This window comes from Ranitomeya imitator, chromosome 6, assembly GCF_032444005.1.
Source record: "Ranitomeya imitator isolate aRanImi1 chromosome 6, aRanImi1.pri, whole genome shotgun sequence".
NCBI classification, from domain to species: domain Eukaryota; kingdom Metazoa; phylum Chordata; class Amphibia; order Anura; family Dendrobatidae; genus Ranitomeya; species Ranitomeya imitator.
The window spans coordinates 32,120,602-32,141,194 of NC_091287.1; the positions used below are offsets into that span (position 1 = coordinate 32,120,602).

Below are 20,593 nucleotides of genomic sequence, written 5' to 3' on the forward strand. Positions count from 1 at the left end.
GGATATATGGTACCCAAGGTCCATATCCACCTGGACTCAAGTTGGGCCCATCTCTTAGTCACATTCCCTCCCCGAATACCAGTATCAAGGATATCAATGCCACGAACCCTAAATAGGACCCCATCACAGTTACGATACTGTCTAAAATGACGGGGAATTGTTTTTAATGACTGAACATCGTTCACAGTTGCTGTGGCCGCTATGCCCAACACGTGCTCTCTGACACGTATTTTTAGTTGCCTACTGGTCATACCAATATAGATCTTGCGGCATGGGCATACTCCATAATAGATCACGTACCGACTTGTGCAAGTTATCCATTTTTTTATCTTATAAGACCGAGAGCCATCTTGGCTCTCAGGCTCTCAAAGTTATTGTTTTTTTCAATATTTACACAAGCGACGCAGCGACCACATGAGGAACATGCCTGTCGTGTTGGCATGTGGTCCAAAAAAGTGCTATGGGACTCCGCAGCATAGTGGCTATATACCAAGTGGTCGCGTAGATTTTTTGATCTCCTGGCTGTTATAGCTGCCTTTGCTGGTAAAAATTTAGCAATCACTGGATCTGCCCTCAAAATATGCCACGATTTATCCATAATATTTCTCATGCGGGCAAACTGTGAATGGTAATTCGTCACAAATCTGACCATATTTTGGTCTTTTTTAAAATCTTTAGGGCCATAAAGTAAGGTGTTTCTTGACGCATGTTTAGCCCTATTAAAGGCTTTTTTAATCAGGCGGTTACTGTACCCCCGCTCCCGTAGACGTAGTTTCAAGTCTTCCGCCTGAATGGCAAAATCCTCGTCCACTGAGCACAATCTGCGAAGGCGCAGAAACTGCCCAGTGGGAACCGATTGAATCATGTGATGAGGACGCCTGCAGCAGCATGTTGGTGGAAGTTGGCTTGCGGAAAATATTGGTTTGTACCTCTCCTTTTTCGTCCTTACGTAATAATACATCCAATAACTCAATGGTCTCTGGATTGTATTTATACGTAATATATATACTTAAATCATTATTATTCAAGGATGTTATAAAATCTTCCAGATCATCCTGTGACCCCTGCCAGATCAGTAAAATGTCGTCGATGTACCGCGTCCATGAAAGAACACGGCACATCGGCGACGACTGATCCGGCAGGGAGAGGTCTCTCTCCCACAGCCCCAGGAACAGGTTAGCATAAGCAGGGGCAAAAGAAGCCCCCATAGCTGTTCCCTGGAGCTGCAGGAAGAAAGACCCCCTATCAGATGGCGTAATAAAAGAATTTCACTTATTTTATAATGTCTGTTCTGATTTATCTGTGGAGAATTGCTGTCAGTCCAGCAGCGTACGATGGAGCTGTATTACATCTCAGCTGGTTTACTTTTTTTTTTTTTTTTCAGGCTCTTTTAATTAGCCTAAAGTTTGGCTGCTTTAAGTGGCAGCTGGGAGACGGTGATACCTGCTTCCAGATCCACAGCATGGAGAACCGCATGAGCTTCATCGTTCACACAAAACAGGTGAGAGCCGAATAGCGCTTAATAGATATAGATGTAGGTGGGACATGTCCGCTCTCGCTTGTTGCACTTTTTTGTTTAGTAGATGTTGAAGGTCTCCAGTTCGACTTGTATCACACTTCTACCTACAAACGAGTTTTCATGCAATTATTTTTTTAATGATAATTAAATGTTATGCTTTGGTGCAAAATTGCAGGACATCGCAGCCATCGTTGTAAAGTGCCAGGTGGCAAATTTGCAAAAAAGTAAAGCAAATCAAGACTGTTTGCAAAATTCCTCCTTTTAACCTACATTTTATCAGTTGCTTAAAAATCAAAATGGTAAAAAATTATATTTGTTTCCTGCTGTATACCTGTGTCATATTCTTGTCCTACTTCTATGATAGGCTGGCCTGGTGGTGAAGCTCCTGATGAAGCTGAGCGGTCAGTTAGTGCCTGGAGATAAGAACCTGACCGAGCGCTACGGTTATGGATAGCCGGGACTAGACGCCCCCAGTCCCATGTGCTCCTGCTGCAGATGCTGCTCATTTATCAGCTTTTCTCATGTATTTTTGTACACGCCTCTTGTTTTTTGATTCTGGATAGAAATGCTGTAAAAAATGTTATATTTATTAAAAAAAAATAGATAAAATGTTGTCTGCTGCTTTATTGCTTACATTAAAGTCTTTCTGCGATCAGTTTTCGAATTTGCGTATCAAGCCATGAAGGTAAAACAGTTAAAGAAGGTATAACCTTCCTCACAAGACCTCCTTCTCTACTCCCCTCTCATCTCTTCTTCCCACAACTACATACAAGACTTCTCCCGTGCTTCCCCCATACTCTGGAACTCTCTACCCCAACACATCAGACTCTCGCCTACCATAGAAACCTTCAAAAAGAACCTGAAGACTCACCTCTTCCGACAAGCCTATAACCTGCAGTGATCCTCAACCTACTGAACCACCGCACAAACAAGTCATCGCTGAATCGGCATGTGTGACGCCGATCCAGCGATGTGTTCACTGGTAACCAGGGTAAATATCGGGTTACTAAGCGCAGGGCCGCGCTTAGTAACTTGATATTTACCCTGGTTACCATTGTAAAAGTTAAAAAAAAAAAAAAAAAAAAATACATACTCACATTCCGATGTCTGTCACGTCCCCCGCCGTCATCTTCCTTGCACTGACTGTCAGCGCCGGCCGGCCGTAAAGCAGAGCACAGCGGTGACGTTTTTTTTTTTACTTTTACAATGGTAACCAGGGTAAATATCGGGTTACTAAGCGCGGCCCTGCGCTTAGTAACTCGATGGTTACCCGGGGACTTCGGCGTCGTTGAAGACAGTTTCAACGATGCCGAAGGCGTTCCCCTGATCGTTGGTCGCTGGAGAGAGCTGTCTGTGTGACAGCTCCCCAGCGACCACACAACGACTTACCAACGATCACGGCCAGGTCGTATCGCTGGTCGTGATCGTTGGTAAATCGTTTAGTGTAACGGTACCTTTAAGTGCATGGACATTCTTTCTAAATGGGCCTCCTCCTCTAAGGTGGACCCTACAGTATCCCGGTTATTTTAGTCAACTGCCCTGCCTCTGGTGGTCTGTTAAGATCCTTCTGACCAACATATCCAATTTCTGTCAAAGCCTTCTTTCGAGGTGACTAACTCTTCAGTCTCCAAGGCAATTTCTACCTGGTCCAAACAACTATATCATGGCATCTTTTCTGGCTCTCCACCCTGAGTAATATTTGACTTAACCTATTGCAGACGTGCAACGGTAACTCTATTCAGCTTCTTCAGAAGCCACTAGACGCTCCTTTCATCCATCGTGTAATACCGTTGCCATTCACAAAGTTCTTTAGCTTTTAAGGGTTGGAGTACGAACTCAACCCAAGAAATCACTTGCAGGCATGTTTTCTCTAGGCTTTGTTTTTTTGGGACAAGACTAGTTGAGTTTATTTACAAACCTACCGGAGTCAAGTTAAGTTTGCCCTCAGGATCTAGTCCAATGCGAGCCAAGGCTACAGAACGCACCAGTTTTGGTCTTTTTGCCGGTGTTCTCCATTTACCTTAACGCTAAGAGAGAGGTTTTACATTCAGTACCAAATTACTTCTTTTAGGCCATGTTCACACAGTGCGTTTTTTACTGCGGAACCGCAGCGTTTTTGCCGCTGCGGTTCCGCAGCTGTTTTCCATGCAGGGTACAGTACAAAGTACCCTATGGAAAACAGGAACCGCTGTGCACATGATCCTGAATTTTAAAAAAAAAGCCGCGCTGAATAGCTGCAGGAAAAAAGAAGTACCATGTCACTTCTTTTTTCGGAGCCGCAGCGGTTCTGCACCCATAGACCTCCATTGTGAGGTCAAACCCGCAGTAAAACCCGCAGATCAAAAATAGATCTGCGGGTTTTATTGCGGTTCGTGGTGCAGAACCGCTGCAGCAGGAAGTGCGGGGAAGCGGGCGGAAGTGCGTGGGTGGAGTGTGGCTGCCCCAATCCCACCCCCCCATGCTCCGATGCCCCTCCCCCGTGCTCCGATGTCCCCCCCCGTGCTCCGATGCCCCCCCCCCCGTGCTCCGATGCCCCCCCCCCCCCGTGCCCTAATCTCCCCCCCGTGCCCTAATCTCCCCCCCTTATACTTACCCGGCCTCCCGGTGTCCGTCCGGCCGTCTTCTCCCTGGGCGCCGCCATCTTGCAAAATGGCGGGCGCATGCGCAGTGCGCCCGCCGAATCTGCCGGCCGGCAGATTCGCTCCAAAGTGCATTTTGATCACTGAGATAGGTTATATCTCAGTGATCAAAATAAAAAAATAGTAAATGACACCCCCCCCCTTTGTCACCCCCATTGGTAGGGACAATAAAAAAATTAAGAATTTTTTTTTTTTTTTTCACTAAGGTTAGGGGTAGGGGTAGGGTTAGGGGTAGGGTTAGGGTATTTTCAGCCATTTTAGCCCTAAAAAGCTTCCTAGGAAACACACAGTCTCTGCATAGAAAACTGCATAAAAAAAAGGATCAAAAAACGCATCAAAAAAAGGACCTGCGTTTTCTGCCAAGAGCTGCAGTTTTTTAAAAAACAGTCCTGAAAAAAAAAGGATGGAAATCAGGAACATGTGAACATACCCTTAATGTTTTACCACAACCAGTCGTGTATCTAGGCTAATGTGTACACGGGAAGTCAGTCTCTGACTTCCTGTAAACTACTGAATGACCTGATCTACAGCTCTGACTCCTGCCCTCCACACCTAGTCCCTCCCTGCCTTCCCATCTGTCCGTCCTCCCATCACATGCAGCTAAGGAAACGGGTGAAGACTTATCAGACTTTATACAAGAAAACCTCTCTTTGCGGCCCATAGCAACCAATCATAGAGCAGCTTTTACGTTGTATTCTGCTCTCTTAAAATGAGAGCTGCACTGGGATTGGTTGCTTTTCTCTGTTAAACAGTTTCATAAAACTGGCCTATTCTGCTTTATGCCTATGCAGCATCAATAGTAAAAAGATCTGTTAAAAAAAAAAAAATCATTATATACTCACCTTCCGGCGCCTTTCCCGCTCCTCGCGATGCTCCGGTCCATGCATTGCAGTCTCGCGAGATGATGACGTAGCGGTCTCGCTAGACCACTACGTCATCATCTCGCGAGACCGCAATGCATTCTGGGGACCGGAGCGTCGCGAGGAGCATCGCCAAACGCCTGGCCTTGATCCGGGGGCCCCCGGAAGGTGAGTATATAACTAATTTTTATTTTAATTTTTTTTTTTTAACGGATATGGTGCCCACATTGCTATATACTGCATGGGCTGTGTTATATACTACGTCTCTGTGCTATATACTACGCGGCTGTGTTATATACTGCGTGAGCTGTGCTATATACTACGTGGCTGTGCAATATACTACGTGGCTGTGTTATATACTATGTGGGCTGTGCTATATACTATGTGGGCTGTGCTATATACTATGTGGGCTGTGCTATATACTATGTGGGCTGTGTTATATACTACGTGGCTGTGTTATATACTACGTGGGCTGTGTTATATACTACGTGAGCTGTGTTATATACTACGTGGGCTGTGTTATATACTACGTGGGCTGTGCTATATACTATGTGGGCTGTGCTATATACTACGTGGCTGTGTTATATACTGCCTGAGCTGTGCTATATACTACGTGGGCTGTGCTATACTGTATACTACGTGGCTGTGTTATATACTGCCTGAGCTGTGCTATATACTACGTGGGCTGTGCTATACTGTATACTACGTGGCTGTGTTATATACTGCATGAGCTGTGCTATATACTACGTGGGCTGTGCTATATACTGTGTGAGCTGTGCTATATACTACGTGGGCTGTGTTATATACTACGTGGGCTGTGCTATATACTACGTGGCTGTGCAATACACCACGTGGCTGTGTTATATACTGCGTAAGCACACTTTTATACGTTCCTCAAGCATTTCCAGATAAGCGGTGTCAAGAATCACTTCTTACATGTTTCTTTTGTGGATTTCTGTCTATATATCTATGTGTATCCGTAAGTCACCTGCAGTCACTATGTACAGTATATAAGCTACGGTCAGTGTAAAGTACACAGTGACAGTGCATATATCATTCATCGTGGACTGTGTACTTCCTCACTAAACAGTAAACCCTATCAGTGTAAGCTATTGTTTTCTGTTATCTGCCTCTTCATAGGGGTGAATGGTATTCGCTTGTTTGTAATGCTGTCTAGGTTGCAAGGGTTTCTCCATTTGAGATGACATGTCGAGTGCATCCACATCTGGGACCCCCACTTATCAAATGCCGATCTTTGACCCCCTACTCCACAAACTATACAAATTACTCATTTTCTAACTTTCCTAGATTTTGACCTCTTTATTTAGACTATAGCCAAATCATCATTACATCTTCCCAGATACAGCAAGGTGTTGAACCCTCCCCTTTTAGTGGTGACACAGACCCGTACGAGACCCCTGTAACCTCCTTTGCGCAAATCTAATGTGTATATAATGTTCCATCTTTGTATTCTCGTAAAGGTTGATTTTCATATGAGATCATTATTTCTACTATATACTGCGATAGTCCTAAGGGGACTATAAAAAAAATGAAAGTGAAAAAAATGGTTTAAAAAAAAAAAACGCTCGCCACGCAAACAAAAAACAAGCCCTCATACCACTCCATGGACATAAAAATGTAAAATTCATGGATCTCAGAAAAAGTAAACGCAAACCATTTTTTTTTTCTTTTTACAATTTTCTGGATATCTGTAGAAAATAAAAACTTTATACGGCCAGGTAACTTTTATGACATAATGAATGCTTTAAAAGCTAAACAAAAAAAAAACAATGGCAGAATTGCTGTTTTTTACCATTAAAACGCACTTGGAATTTTTTTCCAACATTTTTTTGTACATTATATGATAAAGTGAACTATCATTCAAAACTACCACTCGTTTTGCGCAAAAAAAAAAAAAGCCCTGGTACGGCCATATTAATGCAAAAAAGGTGATGACTCTTGTAAGTAGTAGTGAAAATAACAAACTAAAGCGCAAAAATGAAAATATAGACCGTAATTATCAACTATACACTAGAAATGTACCCCGATAACAATGTTACTGAATGTCCATGTTGTGTCTGGGGGTATCGGGCATGTTGTGTTTTTTTTAGTACTCGGGTCGCCATTATTGTCTCCAGGACTTGTCCCAAGACAATCTTTAGGTAAAAGGGACTACATCTCCAGTCATAGGGCTCCATAGTATGACATATTTATCACTGAGGGCCCCACTCAGATGTTTCGCCCCCCCCTATGTTTAAACCCTAGCTACGCCTCTGCTGAGGGGACAGGGATAGCTGGGTTCTGCACGTCATGGCGGCCATCTTGGTTGTCACCCAGTTTTTGCATGGACAGGTATAACCATGAGAAATTTTGACCTCATGACAACAATACCAGGATTTACATTTCCTGGAGATGTGGCTGTGTATATATACACTCGTAATCCTATTATCAGTTATAGAAGGTTTCTCTGTGGGAGGGAATGACCGCGTATCCGTATTCTGGGCTGGTTGCTAAGGGAAGGCCCGGAATTAATGTGCTTTTTCAGGGGTGGACAGCGTGTCCCTATCCTGCTCAGGTTGCTAGGGGAAGGCCCGTAATGAATGTGCTTTACTGGCATAGCAGGACTCCAGATCCTGATTTCCAGGCCCGCTATTATCCTGTTATTTCAAGAGCGGCCATGACAGGTAGTAATAATGGCAGCTGACAAGCCAGTATTGTAAGTTGTATGTGAGTGAATGGTCTGGGAAGGGCTCGTATCTACCGGTAAGTAAATATCTGCTGACCACAGACAGGTCCACACGGCTCACTGTGCAGGGAAGTGTTTATGTACAGCTCTCCATAGTGACCTGTCATCTACTTGTGTCACCGCAATGTAGGAGATCGTCTGCCGAGGCAGTCTGCTGTACAGCATCATCCTCGCATGGATTGTCCATCAGGTTCTCGGTTAATATTGTGGAATTACTACCGTCTTCTGTAGAGAATCCCGGTAAGTGCTGACCCCATTATTGCCGGCCTCGTCACCTGGGGGCACATACTTTCTGCTTGCTACAAGTAAATGTACCCATATAAAAGCGTTAACTTTGCATGATGAGACCAGGAACGACGACTGTGTCACATCTATGTTACTATATACTAATAAGTTCTGACACATGGAAATTTTACATTTGTGCAAAAAAAAAAAAAAATTACAACTTTTTGTGTTTTTACATCCGTTTTGAACAGAGCTGATAACTTTTTGAAAACTGGGACGGGGCATATACGAGTCCAGCCGGGTGAGGGCATAGTCGAATGCGCCCAATAAATTAAGCATAATTTTACACAAAATTAGAATTTTTTTTTTCCATATTAAGAGACTTTGCATGGGAATTTTTTTTTAAACTACAATTTTGATTCAATTAGAAGATACTTTCGTGTCATGTTTTCTTATGTAAAACGCACATTCTATAAGGCCTGTACCTGGCAATCATCTATCGTGAATGATGAATTCTGGTGTAATCCTGCCTGGGATGTTAATGAGATAACTGCTGAGAAGTGATCGTTACAGAACAGGACGTGTCAGTCTATTATAAGGCTATTATAAGGCTCAGTGATCACAGTAAGAACTGAAAGATTTAATTTAAAAAAATGTAAATATAGAGAGTGAAATGAAAAATTAAAATAAACATTACAAAAAAGTTGATTTTTTACATTATTTTTTTTAATACTTAAATTAAAGAATATCTATGTAGAAATGTGGAAAGCTGCCAATCAATAAAAAAATATATTATTTATTGGATAACATAATAGGTAAAAACATCAAAATAGATATACAAAAGTCAGACGAGTAAAATAGTAAAGGCAGGGAAGTGATAATAAAAAAAAAAATTCCTTGTGTGGATACTAAAAATCAATATAAAGGTTATACTGTGTGCAATTACAGTATTGAAGATGGATACTCAGAAGACAAGACCAGCAAGTGTTGTGCAAGTAAAGGCCCATAAAAATACATACAAATAAACAGGGAAAGAGTGATTTCACATGAAAGTTCACCTTCATTTAATAATAATAATGCATAGTGGAAAGAAGTACACTTTACCTATGAAAGAAAATGCGCTCGACATTGTTTCGCATGAAGCTTCATCAGGTGGTTTATATAAATTATATAAAAAATAACACAGTAGGCACACTCATCTCAGGTTAGTCTTGTAAGGCGTAAGCAAACCTAAAACAAAAGATTTGTAGAACAATTAGTCTAAAACTTTAAATAAAAACATTTCAATTAGAGATGAGCAAATAAATGTGCAGAACTGTGGTCAGCATTCTGTGGTCGCTAGATCGGAACCCTGTGTCTCATCGCTTACCTGCCAGAATTCGCGACTCCTCTTTTTATTAGCGGTCCTGTCCTGCGTGCATCATGCTGCAACGATGAAGTTACGCCAGGCCGGCTAAGTAAGAGATGAGCTGTAAATTCCAACAAGTTGGAGGCGGTTCCCAGGGCTCCAGTGCAGCGGCCATGACCTCGACAATTGATCAGGGCCTTGAAAATTGATGTGCTCAACTTTAATATAAATTGGTAGCAAAATAATGTTTTTCTTGGCAAATTTTGGCCAATTTGTGGTCATCTGATACTTCTATTTAAAGATCTAAAATACTTGATATAATTTTCAGATCAAAGAAAAGGAGAAAAGGAGACGTTAGTACTATGACAGCCCTCGATGTGGTGTATTCCAGTTATCCACTATGTTATCGGAGACTTTTACCGTTTTCATGCTGAATGATAAGCAGCTGACAAAGATACCAGATGATGTCTTCAAATCTCCAGGCTTAATGTGTTTACAACTCAACAACAACTCAATTAAGGAGCTTCCTCGAGATCTACAATGTCTCCTCAAACTAGAGATATTGTCCATGGAAGGAAATCTGCTAAGTTGTCTACCTCCTGAAATAGGCCAGCTAACTCAACTCCAAGCATTAAACCTAAGCCATAACCTCTTAAGGTGCCTACCAGATGACATCTCACACTTCCAACACATCAAGCAGCTTTTTGTCTCTCATAATCATCTCGCACTATTACCTCCATGCATAGGAAACCTAACAACTTTGCAAATTCTAGGGCTGAGTGGGAACCAACTAAAGTCTTTGCCAGACTCATTGTCCAACCTCAAGAACCTGCACGTACTGAACGTAGACTGCAATCAGATGTCCACCTTGCCCAAATCCATCTTCAGGCTCCCACAGTTGGTTAAACTCTGCCTTTGCGCTAATCAGATAAAAAATTTGCCAAAAGACATTGGTGATCTGAAGAACCTCCGAGAACTTTCGCTAAGTAAGAATCAGATCGCTTTCTTGCCAGTACAGCTGTATAACTTGACCAATCTTGAAGAACTGATCATTGATGGCAACCAACTAACTGGATTATCGGACAAAATTGAGCGACTGCAACAGCTCAAAGTTCTCTCCGTCGCCAATAATTTATTTCAGACTTTGAACGAGAAACTTTGTGGTTGTCAATCTATTAAAACCTTAATTCTGACTGGTAATCGATTGTGCTCCCTTCCGGAAAAAATCCATAAACTAACCAACTTGGTGGAGCTTCATGTTGACCAAAATGCGTTGGAACTTTTACCGGAGCAACTGGCGCTTTTGAAGCATCTATCAGTGGTGGTCGGTGGAGACAATCATCTGCTCTATCTCCCCATTGAATTGAGTAACTGTTCACAGATAACCAAATTGGACTTAAGTGGTAACCTGTTGACCGAGTTTCCTCATGCTTTGTCCTCTATGTTTGCTCTGCTACATTTAAATCTTAACCGTAACGAAATTCAAGAAATTCCCCAAACCATCACTTACAACTCGAAGCTAAAATTCTTAGAGATGAGTGGAAATAAATTACAGGAATTTTCAGGATATGTTTGTACGCTTCTCCATCTCATTTACTTAGATCTCAGCAAGAACGAGCTTCAAGGAGTGCCACCAAATGTGTCCGACATGTCGTCCTTGTGTGATCTGCTACTCCACTCTAATAGGTTGACGCGTTTTCCTCCTGAATTGTGCAATTTACAAAGTCTCCAGAGACTCGACCTGTCGGAAAATCGGATTCAATCTGTTCCTGTGCTGATCCAACAATTGGAGTCACTGAAGGAGCTGGACCTTTCCAACAACAACTTCAAGACTTTCCCAAAGGAAGTGTGCCAAGTTCCGGCACTAGAAACTCTACATATCAGACACTGCAGTGACCTGAAGGTAAAACTCTATTTGCATTCATGGTATATTGACAGCGGCTTCAATGAATTGTATTTTATAGCATTTTTGACCTCCAAGGGTAAAGATTAAAAACCCCAAAACATGGTGATACCAACACAGTTTGTGGCGACGATTGTCTGCCAACAAGGCAAGACAAATATTGCACCTCTTAGCCCAATACTAATAACGAGTAATGATGCCCCCGATGCAGCCTCCAAAACTAGATGATGGATTAGCTAATATTTCTGTATTAATGAGACGTGGATTCTGCTTTTCTTCAGATTACGGATCTGCCAGAAGAGTTATGTAGAATGAATAATCTCAAAAATCTGGATATTTCTGACAACGGCATAAAAATAATTCCGGAAAACATTGGAGGAATGAAAAATGTAATCAGTATAAAGGCTTCTGATAACCAACTCTCCAGCCTTCCTGCATCTGTTTCTGCCATGGAGGGTCTCCAGCACATCAATCTGAACGGTAGGTACATTTTGTAGTCTCCCGAGAGCAGGGAACTATGAGACTACTTCACAAATTGGGAAACATCAACACATCATATATTGAAATTTGTAGTATTTATTAATTATATTTACCAACATATGCTGAAGTTTTTGAAAATGTTCCCATTCTTATGTTTCCTTTTGATTCAACATATCCAGATATGAGTGCTGCAAGTTCAACAATTAAAAAAATAAATGATTTAGTGATACTCTGTTAGGGGTTGTTTATGCTGTAGGTGTCTATATGTGGCCATCTAGTGGGTGTAATGGGAATTGCACGCAGGTCTTTTCTCACCCGTTACAATATTTTATTTAAGTTTTTATGAGAAATTGCAAAATTAGGATAAAAAAGTGTAAATGCAAAAATTGGGTTTGAATTAGTTACCTTGAGATTATAGGAAAACCCAAGATTTCTCTGTTCATACAAGACTGAAGGATGTGGAGAGGTATAAACCCATGCACAGATGTGGAGCTCAGAGCTGTCCCTAAATCATCCAAGTCTATCATGTAGTCTGCATTTACTATTTGTTCCATTGCTTGGGTCCTGTGTAATCTGGATATTTTTTTATTTTATAATAATCATCCCTTATTGCAATTTTTAGTCTATAACATTATAATCACCAATCTGTTTAGGCAACAAGCTGACCTCATTGCCCGGTGACATCCACCGTCTGAAGAACCTGAAGCAGATCAGCCTCGATGGTAACCCCATGATGAACCCCCCTGCTCTCCTGTGTGACGGAAAGGAACTGTACCCCATAGGGCGGTATATACAGGCGGCCGACGTGGTAGAAGGTGCGGGATGTCACTGACGGAGTCTGAAATTCTCAAGTCATTCCTGAAATCATAGTTTCAGAGTTTAATTTCCACCATTTCTAGGTGATCAAAGTGGCTGCTGTAGAGAAAGTGGACTCATGAAGAGCTAGTGCCAATGGTTATCCAACAAACTTAAAGGGAATCTGTCAACACATTTTTCTATGTAATCTAAGAGCAGAATAATGTAGGGGCAGAGAACCTGAATCCAGCAATATGTCACTTACTTGGCTGTCTGTTGCTGTTTCAATACAATCAGTGTCTTACCAGCAGGAGATTATCACTACAGGACTAGGTGTCTAGTCTTCCTGCTCTATGTAAACAAACCCGCACCACCGACTGGCAGCTTTCTGCCTATGCGCAGTGTACACAGAAAGTTGCCAATCAGTGGTGTGGGTGGGGTTATACACAGCTCAGCATTCAGAGCTCTGCAGCAGAAAAAAAGTGATTTTTATTAAAACTACTGCACCCAGTATGCTAATTAATACATGGCTGGAGTCAAGGTCTCTGCTCCTGCATTAGACTGCTCTCAGATGGGGTAGCATAAACCTACTGAGTGATCCCCCAAAAGCCTATATACACCATTTACTATGGAATAAAATGGATTTTTACATACTTAGCGCCATTTTATTAACTAAAGGTAACCACTAAGTTTCAGTCTGCAATATTCATTTTTTTTCTTTCCTTCATTTATTTATTTCTAGACCTCCTGATATGCAGTTTGCTGTGCGATACAAGTATCAGATTTTTCTCTTGTGTGAGTGTCTCTCCCAGTAATTTAGGCTGGATGTGAGGTCTGTGTGTATCCATGGTGCTGTTGTCTTAATTAGCTCATATATCAGCACTAGTGATGAGCGAGTATACTTGTTGCTCGGGTTTTCCCGTGCACGCTCGGGTAACCTCCGAGTATTTGTGACTGCTCGGGGATTTAGTTTTTGTGGGCGCAGCTGCATGATTTACGCTTGCTAGCCAGCCTGAGTACATGTGGGGGTTGCCTGGTTGCTAGGCAATCCACACATGTACTCAGCCAGGCTAGTAGCTGTAAATCATCCAGCTGCGGCAAGGACAACTAAGTCTCCGAGCAGTCATAAATACTCGGAGGCCACCGGAGCGTGCTGTAGAAAACCCGAGCAACGAGTATACTCGCTCATCACTAATCATCACAGCTTCTATCCTGAACCTATTTCCTCTTCTTTCACTGCCTTCTATTCTGCAGCCTGTTTTCGCTGCCCTCCCTGAGACTGTATATGCTTTCTCCTCTCTCCATACTTTGGAGATCTGTGTACAACCCCCTGCTTCCTGTGATCTCTAACACTATGAGAAGGGAGGAAGAGCAGAGAAAGCCATCAGAATCAGGACAGAATTGTAACATTTTAGAAAAAGAACACACTACGGCAGCAAAATGGTAGAAAAAGATGTACCAAGGTGCTCGTAGTCTTTAATTCAGTATATGATCCCATATCGCTGAGTGCTGGAGCATACAACATGCTGTTGTGGCTGACATCAGGACCCTCGTTCTCGCAGCCCCCTGCTTTTAATTATAGGGAACCTGGCAGATATTGCTGCTCGACCCACAGGGATCATGAATCGCAGACAGGTTGTGTACCGACGGTTTTGTCATTTATTCTAGACCGGATCATGCAGAAGATCTTCACGTTGGTCTCTCGTGCTGTGTTCATAGAAGATTTCACCTTTTTTTGCAAGAAGCTTAAGCTTAAAGATGAAGATGTCAAAATTATAGCGAAGAACCGGTAAGAAAGGAAATTAACTATTAAATTATTAAAATCTTTAACGTAGAAAGTATAAAGTAATGAAATTATTAGAAAATATATTCTAAAATTATTATGCACGCAAAATACCCGCTGCACATCCCAAGACCACCCCCAAAATCGGACCACTACACTCCTTCTGCACTATTGTTTAGGTGGGGCATCTAGTTGGCCAGTAATGTTTATGAGGGGTTATGATGGCTCTTTCATGGTGCTATCATAGGGGCACTATGGGGGTAAACATATGGGATATGGGTTCATTATTTGAATACTAAATAGCGGCATTATTTATTTGCACTGTATGGCAGAGGTATTTGTGTATATGGTAGAGTGATATAAGATATGTGTACAGTACGGCAGGATAGTTTGTGTATGCTGCATATTGACATTTTTCACATGTAACAAGGGTACTAACGTGGGCTGTGCAATATACTATGTGGGCTGTGCAATATACTATGTGGGCTGTGCAATATACTATGTGGCTGTGCAATATACTACGTGGCTGGGCAATATACTACGTGGCTGGGCAATATACTACGTGGCTGGGCAATATACTACGTGGCTGGGCAATATACTATGTGACTGGGCAACATACTACATGGCTGGGCAATATACTACGTGGACATGCATATTCTAGAATACCTGATGCGTTAGAATCGGGCCACCATTTAGTATTAATATATTTCTGTATACTAAAGAATTATCATGTCCCACATGAGACAAAATCACATATATAACATTTTTGTCCTGGGTATTATACTACTGTAATCCTGCCCCTATGTACAAGAATATACAGTGGGTAAAATAAGTATTTGATCTACTGCTGATTTTGCAAGTTTTCCCACCTATAAATACTAGAGGTCTGTAATTTTTATCTTGGGTAAACTTTACCTGTGAGAGACAGAATCCACAAATAAAAATCCAGAAAATATCATTGTATGATTTATACAGGTCCTTCTCAAAAAATTAGCATATAGTGTTAAATTTCATTATTTACCATAATGTAATGATTACAATTAAACTTTCATATATTATAGATTCATTATCCACCAACTGAAATTTGTCAGGTCTTTTATTGTTTTAATACTGATGATTTTGGCATACAACTCCTGATAACCCAAAAAACCTGTCTCAATAAATTAGCATATCAAGAAAAGGTTCTCTAAACGACCTATTACCCTAATCTTCTGAATCAACTAATTAACTCTAAACACATGCAAAAGATACCTGAGGCTTTTATAAACTCCCTGCCTGGTTCATTACTCAAAACCCCCATCATGGGTAAGACTAGCGACCTGACAGATGTCAAGAAGGCCATCATTGACACCCTCAAGCAAGAGGGTAAGACCCAGAAAGAAATTTCTCAACGAATAGGCTGTTCCCAGAGTGCTGTATCAAGGCACCTCAATGGTAAGTCTGTTGGAAGGAAACAATGTGGCAGAAAACGCTGTACAACGAGAAGAGGAGACCGGACCCTGAGGAAGATTGTGGAGAAGGACCGATTCCAGACCTTGGGGAACCTGAGGAAGCAGTGGACTGAGTCTGGTGTGGAAACATCCAGAGCCACCGTGCACAGGCGTGTGCAGGAAATGGGCTACAGGTGCCGCATTCCCCAGGTAAAGCCACTTTTGAACCATGAACAGCGGCAGAGGCGCCTGACCTGGGCTACAGAGAAGCAGCACTGGACTGTTGCTAAGTGGTCCCAAGTACTTTTTTCTGATGAAAGCAAATTTTGCATGTCATTCGGAAATCAAGGTGCCAGAGTCTGGAGGAAGACTGGGGAGAAGGAAATGCCAAAATGCCTGAAGTCCAGTGTCAAGTACCCACAGTCAGTGATGGTGTGGGGTGCCATGTCAGCTGCTGGTGTTGGTCCACTGTGTTTCATCAAGGGCAGGGTCAATGCAGCTAGCTATCAGGAGATTTTGGAGCACTTCATGCTTCCATCGGCTGAAATGCTTTATGGAGATGAAGATTTCATTTTTCAGCACAACCTGGCACCTGCTCACAGTGCCAAAACCACTGGTAAATGGTTTACTGACCATGGTATTACTGTGCTCAATTGGCCTGCCAACTCTCCTGACCTGAACCCCATAGAGAATCTGTGGGATATTGTGAAGAGAAAGTTGAGAGACGCAAGACCCAACACTCTGGATGAGCTTAAGGCCGCTATTGAAGCATCCTGGGCCTCCATAACATCTCAGCAGTGTCACAGGCTGATTGCCTCCATGCCACGCCGCATTGAAGCAGTCATTTCTGCCAAAGGATTCCCGACCAAGTATTGAGTGCATAACTGAACATTATTATTTGATGGTTTTTTTGTTTGTTATTAAAAAACACTTTTATTTGATTGGATGGGTGAAATATGCTAATTTATTGAGACAGGTTTTTTGGGTTATCAGGAGTTGTATGCCAAAATCATCAGTATTAAAACAATAAAAGACCTGACAAATTTCAGTTGGTGGATAATGAATCTATAATATATGAAAGTTTAATTGTAATCATTACATTAAGGTAAATAATGAAATTTAACACTATATGCTAATTTTTTGAGAAGGACCTGTACATAATTAAATTGCATTTTATTGCATGAAATAAGTATTTGATACAATAGAAAAACAGAACTTAATATTTGGTCAAGAAACCTTTGTTTGCAATTACAGAGGTCAGAAGTTTCCTGTAGTTCTTGACCAAGTTTGCTCACACTGCAGCAGGGATTTTGGCCCCCTCCTCCATACAGATCTTATGCAGATCTTTCAGGTTTAGGGACTGTCACTGGGAAACATTGAGTTTCAGCTCCCTCCAAAGATTTTCTATTGGGTTTAGGTCTGTATGATGTTTCCCCCACCATGCTTCATGGTTGGGACGGTGTTCTTGTAGATGTACTCATCCTTCTTCTTCCTCCAAACACAGCGAGTGAAGTTGACATAAAAATAGTTCTATTTTGGTCTCATCTGACCACATGACCTTCTCCCATGCCTCCTCTGGATCATCCATATGGTCATTGGAGAACTGCAAACGGGCCTGGACATGTGCTGGTGTGAGCTGGGGGATCTTGCGTGCCCTGCAGGGTATTAATCCATGATAGCATGATGTGTTACTGACGGTGATGTTTGAGACTGTGGTCTCCGCTCTCTTCAGGTCATTGACCAGGTCCTTCCAGTGTAGTTCTGGGCTGATTCATGACCTTTCTCAGGATCATCCTTACCCCACGAGGCGAGATCTCGTATGGAGGCCCAGAAGAAGGAAGATTGAGAGTCATCTTGTGTTTCTATTATTTTCCAATAATCGTCCGAACAGTTGTTACCTTCTCACCAAGCTGCTTGCCTATTGCCCTGTAACCCATCCCGACCTTGTGCAGGTCTATATTGTTATCCCTGGTGTCCTTAGACAGCTCTTTGGTCTTGGCCATGGTGGAGGGGTTGGAGTGTGATTGATTGTGTGGACAGGTGTCTTTTATACAGGTGATGAGTTCAAACAGGTGCAATTAATACAGGTAATGAGCGCAGAGTAGGAGGGATTCTTACAGAAAAACTAACAGGTCTGTGAGAGCCAGAATTCTTGCTGGTTGGTCGGTGATCAAATACATATTTCATGCAATAAAATGCATTTTAAGTATGTAAAAATCATACAATGTGATTTTCTGCTTTTGTTTTTTTTTTTTAAAGATTCTGTCTCTTGACAGGTGCAGTGTACTTACTAGTGATGAGCGAACGTGCTCAGATAAAGTGTTCGAGTCCCTGCGGCTGCATGTTTTGTGGCTAGAAATGCAGCCGCAGAGACTGGAATATATTATCAAAGGGGTCCCAAGATACCAGATAGCACAGTATCCGACCACATTCGCTCATCACTAATGCAAACGATAAAAATTACAGACCTCTCCATTCTTTGTAGGTGGGAAAACTTCCAAAATCGTCAGTGTATCAAATACTTATTTTCCTCACTGTAACTACTATAATACAGCCCCTATGTATAAAAAAATAACTACTATAATACTACCCCTTTTTACAAGAATATAACTACTATAACACTGCCCCTATGTACAAGAATATAACTACTATAATACTGCCCCTATGTACAAGAATATAAGTACTATAATACTGCCCCTATGTACAAGAATATAACTACTATAATACTGCTCCTATGTACAAGAATATAACTACTATAATACTGCTCCTATGTACAAGAATATAACTACTATAATACTGCTCCTATATACAAGAATATAACTACTATAATACTGCTCCTATGTACAAGAATATAACTACTATAATACTGCTCCTATGTACAAGAATATAACTACTATAATACTGCCCCTATGTACAAGAATATAACTACTATAATACTGCCCCTATGTACAAGAATATAACTATTATAATACTGCCCCTATGTACAAGAATATAACTATTATAATACTGCTCCTATGTACAAGAATATATCTACTATAATACTGCTCCTATGTACAAGAATATAACTACTATAATACTGCTCCTATGTACAAGAATATAACTACTATAATACTGCTCCTATGTACAAGAATATAACTACTATAATACTGCTCCTATGTACAAGAATATAACTACTATAATACTGCTCCTATGTACAAGAATATAACTACTATAATACTGCTCCTATGTACAAGAATATAACTACTATAATACTGCTCCCTATGTACAAGAATATAACTACTATAATACTGCTCCTATGTACAAGAATATATCTACTATATTACTGCCTCTATGTACGAGAATATAACTACTATAATACTGCTCCTATGTACAAGAATATAACTACTATAATACTGCTCCTATGTACAAGAATATTACTACTATAATACTGCTCCTATGTACAAGAATATAACTACTATAATACTGCCCCCTATGTACAAGAATATAACTACAATAATACTGCTCCCTATGTACAAGAATATAACTGCTATAATACTGCCCACTATGCACAAGAATATAACTACTATAATACTGCCCCTATGTACAAGAATATAACTACTATAAGAATAAGTTCACACAGGACGTTTTTGCTGCGTATTTTTTTCTGCAGCAAAACCTGATGATCTTGGCAGGTTTAGGTGCGTTTTTTGTCGCGTATTTGGTGCGTTTTTTTGGTGCGTTTTTTTGGTGTGTTTTTTTGCTCTTTGTCCAGGCTAATGTCCTTGGATTTTCAGCAGCAAAAACGCAGCAAATAATGATACCTGCGTTTTTGCTGCGTTTTTTTTTTCAACACCCATTCAAGTCAATGGGTGAAAAAACGCAGCAAAAACGCTGAAGGAAGTGACAGGCTCTATGTCAAAAAAACGCAGCAAAGCACAAAATACTGATCACACAAAAAACGAATGTGTGCATGAGATTTCTGAAATCTCATAGGCTTTGCTGGTACTGTAAAAAGCAGCTGAAAATTAGCATAAAAAAAGCAGCAAAAACGCCCAGTGTGAACTTACCCTAATACCGCCCCAGTGTATTATTATAACGCTGCACTATTTGTACAATAATATATTTATATGATAATACTACTTCCAATTAGAATGCTGCCTGGAGAATTATCAGTTGTGAATCTTGTGATAAGTGGTAACAAAGCGCCCAGTGTCACCTATTATACAATGTCTTTCAGATCTTTACCGCTCCCTGATAAAGTCCTGCAGGTGCTGACGTTATGGCGGACACACCGAGCGGCGGACATGAGCCCGGCTGCCATTACTGAGCAGCTGATCCGAGTGCTGGTGATGGCGGATCTACATGAAGTTGCCCTGAAAGTCAAGATGCTAAAATTATCTGTAAAAGCAATAAAAATCTGATTAATAACCCTTAATGTCTCACTGTCTGGACAGAATAAATTGCCGTCATTTATCTTTATTTTTTTATTTCTATCTGTCCGTCTTCTATGTTTTTATATTAATCCATCACAGCTTGTGCACTGTACACAGGTTTTTGATCATTCTTTTCTGTGCAGCTTTTTAATCAAAACCAGGAGTCAAATAAAAAAAGCAGAGACTTAAATATCAGATAATTATTGTTCCTATATCTGTCCAACAAAGATATACAGATGTAATCCGTCAGCATAGCGGTATATACAGATGTAATCAGTCAGCATAGCGGTATATACGGGTGTAATCAGTCAGCATAGCGGTATATACTGGTGTAATCAGTCAGTATAGCGGTATATAGAGGTGTAATCAGTCAGCATAGCGGTATATAGAGGTGTAATCAGTCAGCATAGCGGTATATAGAGGTGTAATCAGTCAGTATAGCGGTATATACGG

At 41.2% G+C, this 20,593-nt stretch overlaps 2 protein-coding genes across 3 annotated transcripts in view; both read left to right on the forward strand.

The window, feature by feature from the left end:
- KRIT1 (KRIT1 ankyrin repeat containing) overlaps window positions 1–2,121 on the forward strand; it is a 50,245-nt gene extending 48,124 nt beyond the window's left edge. For both annotated transcript variants that reach the window (XM_069729409.1, XM_069729407.1), the window contains exons 17-18: window positions 1,385–1,501; window positions 1,884–2,121. In XM_069729409.1, coding sequence (XP_069585510.1) covers window positions 1,385–1,501; window positions 1,884–1,973 — 207 coding nt within the window. In that variant the 3' untranslated portion in view covers window positions 1,974–2,121. The remainder of the gene's footprint in view (window positions 1–1,384; window positions 1,502–1,883) is intronic.
- A 5,548-nt stretch (window positions 2,122–7,669) lies between these two features.
- On the forward strand, window positions 7,670–20,142 carry LRRD1 (leucine rich repeats and death domain containing 1). The gene is made up of 6 exons (XM_069729422.1): window positions 7,670–8,004; window positions 9,666–11,240; window positions 11,522–11,720; window positions 12,374–12,535; window positions 14,184–14,304; window positions 19,945–20,142. The coding sequence occupies exons 2-6, from the start codon at window positions 9,738–9,740 to the stop codon at window positions 20,126–20,128; spliced, it is 2,169 nt and encodes a 722-aa protein (XP_069585523.1). The 5' UTR covers window positions 7,670–8,004; window positions 9,666–9,737; the 3' UTR covers window positions 20,129–20,142.
- The last annotated feature ends 451 nt before the right edge of the window (window positions 20,143–20,593 follow it).

Coding starts and splice junctions, on each gene's coding strand:
- LRRD1 (XM_069729422.1), top strand. CDS start 9,738: ATGTTATCGGAGACTTTTACCGTTTTCATGCTGAATGATAAGCAGCTG. Junction 11,241..11,521: donor GACACTGCAGTGACCTGAAG/GTAAAACTCTAT, acceptor GCTTTTCTTCAG/ATTACGGATCTGCCAGAAGA. Junction 11,721..12,373: donor CCAGCACATCAATCTGAACG/GTAGGTACATTT, acceptor CAATCTGTTTAG/GCAACAAGCTGACCTCATTG.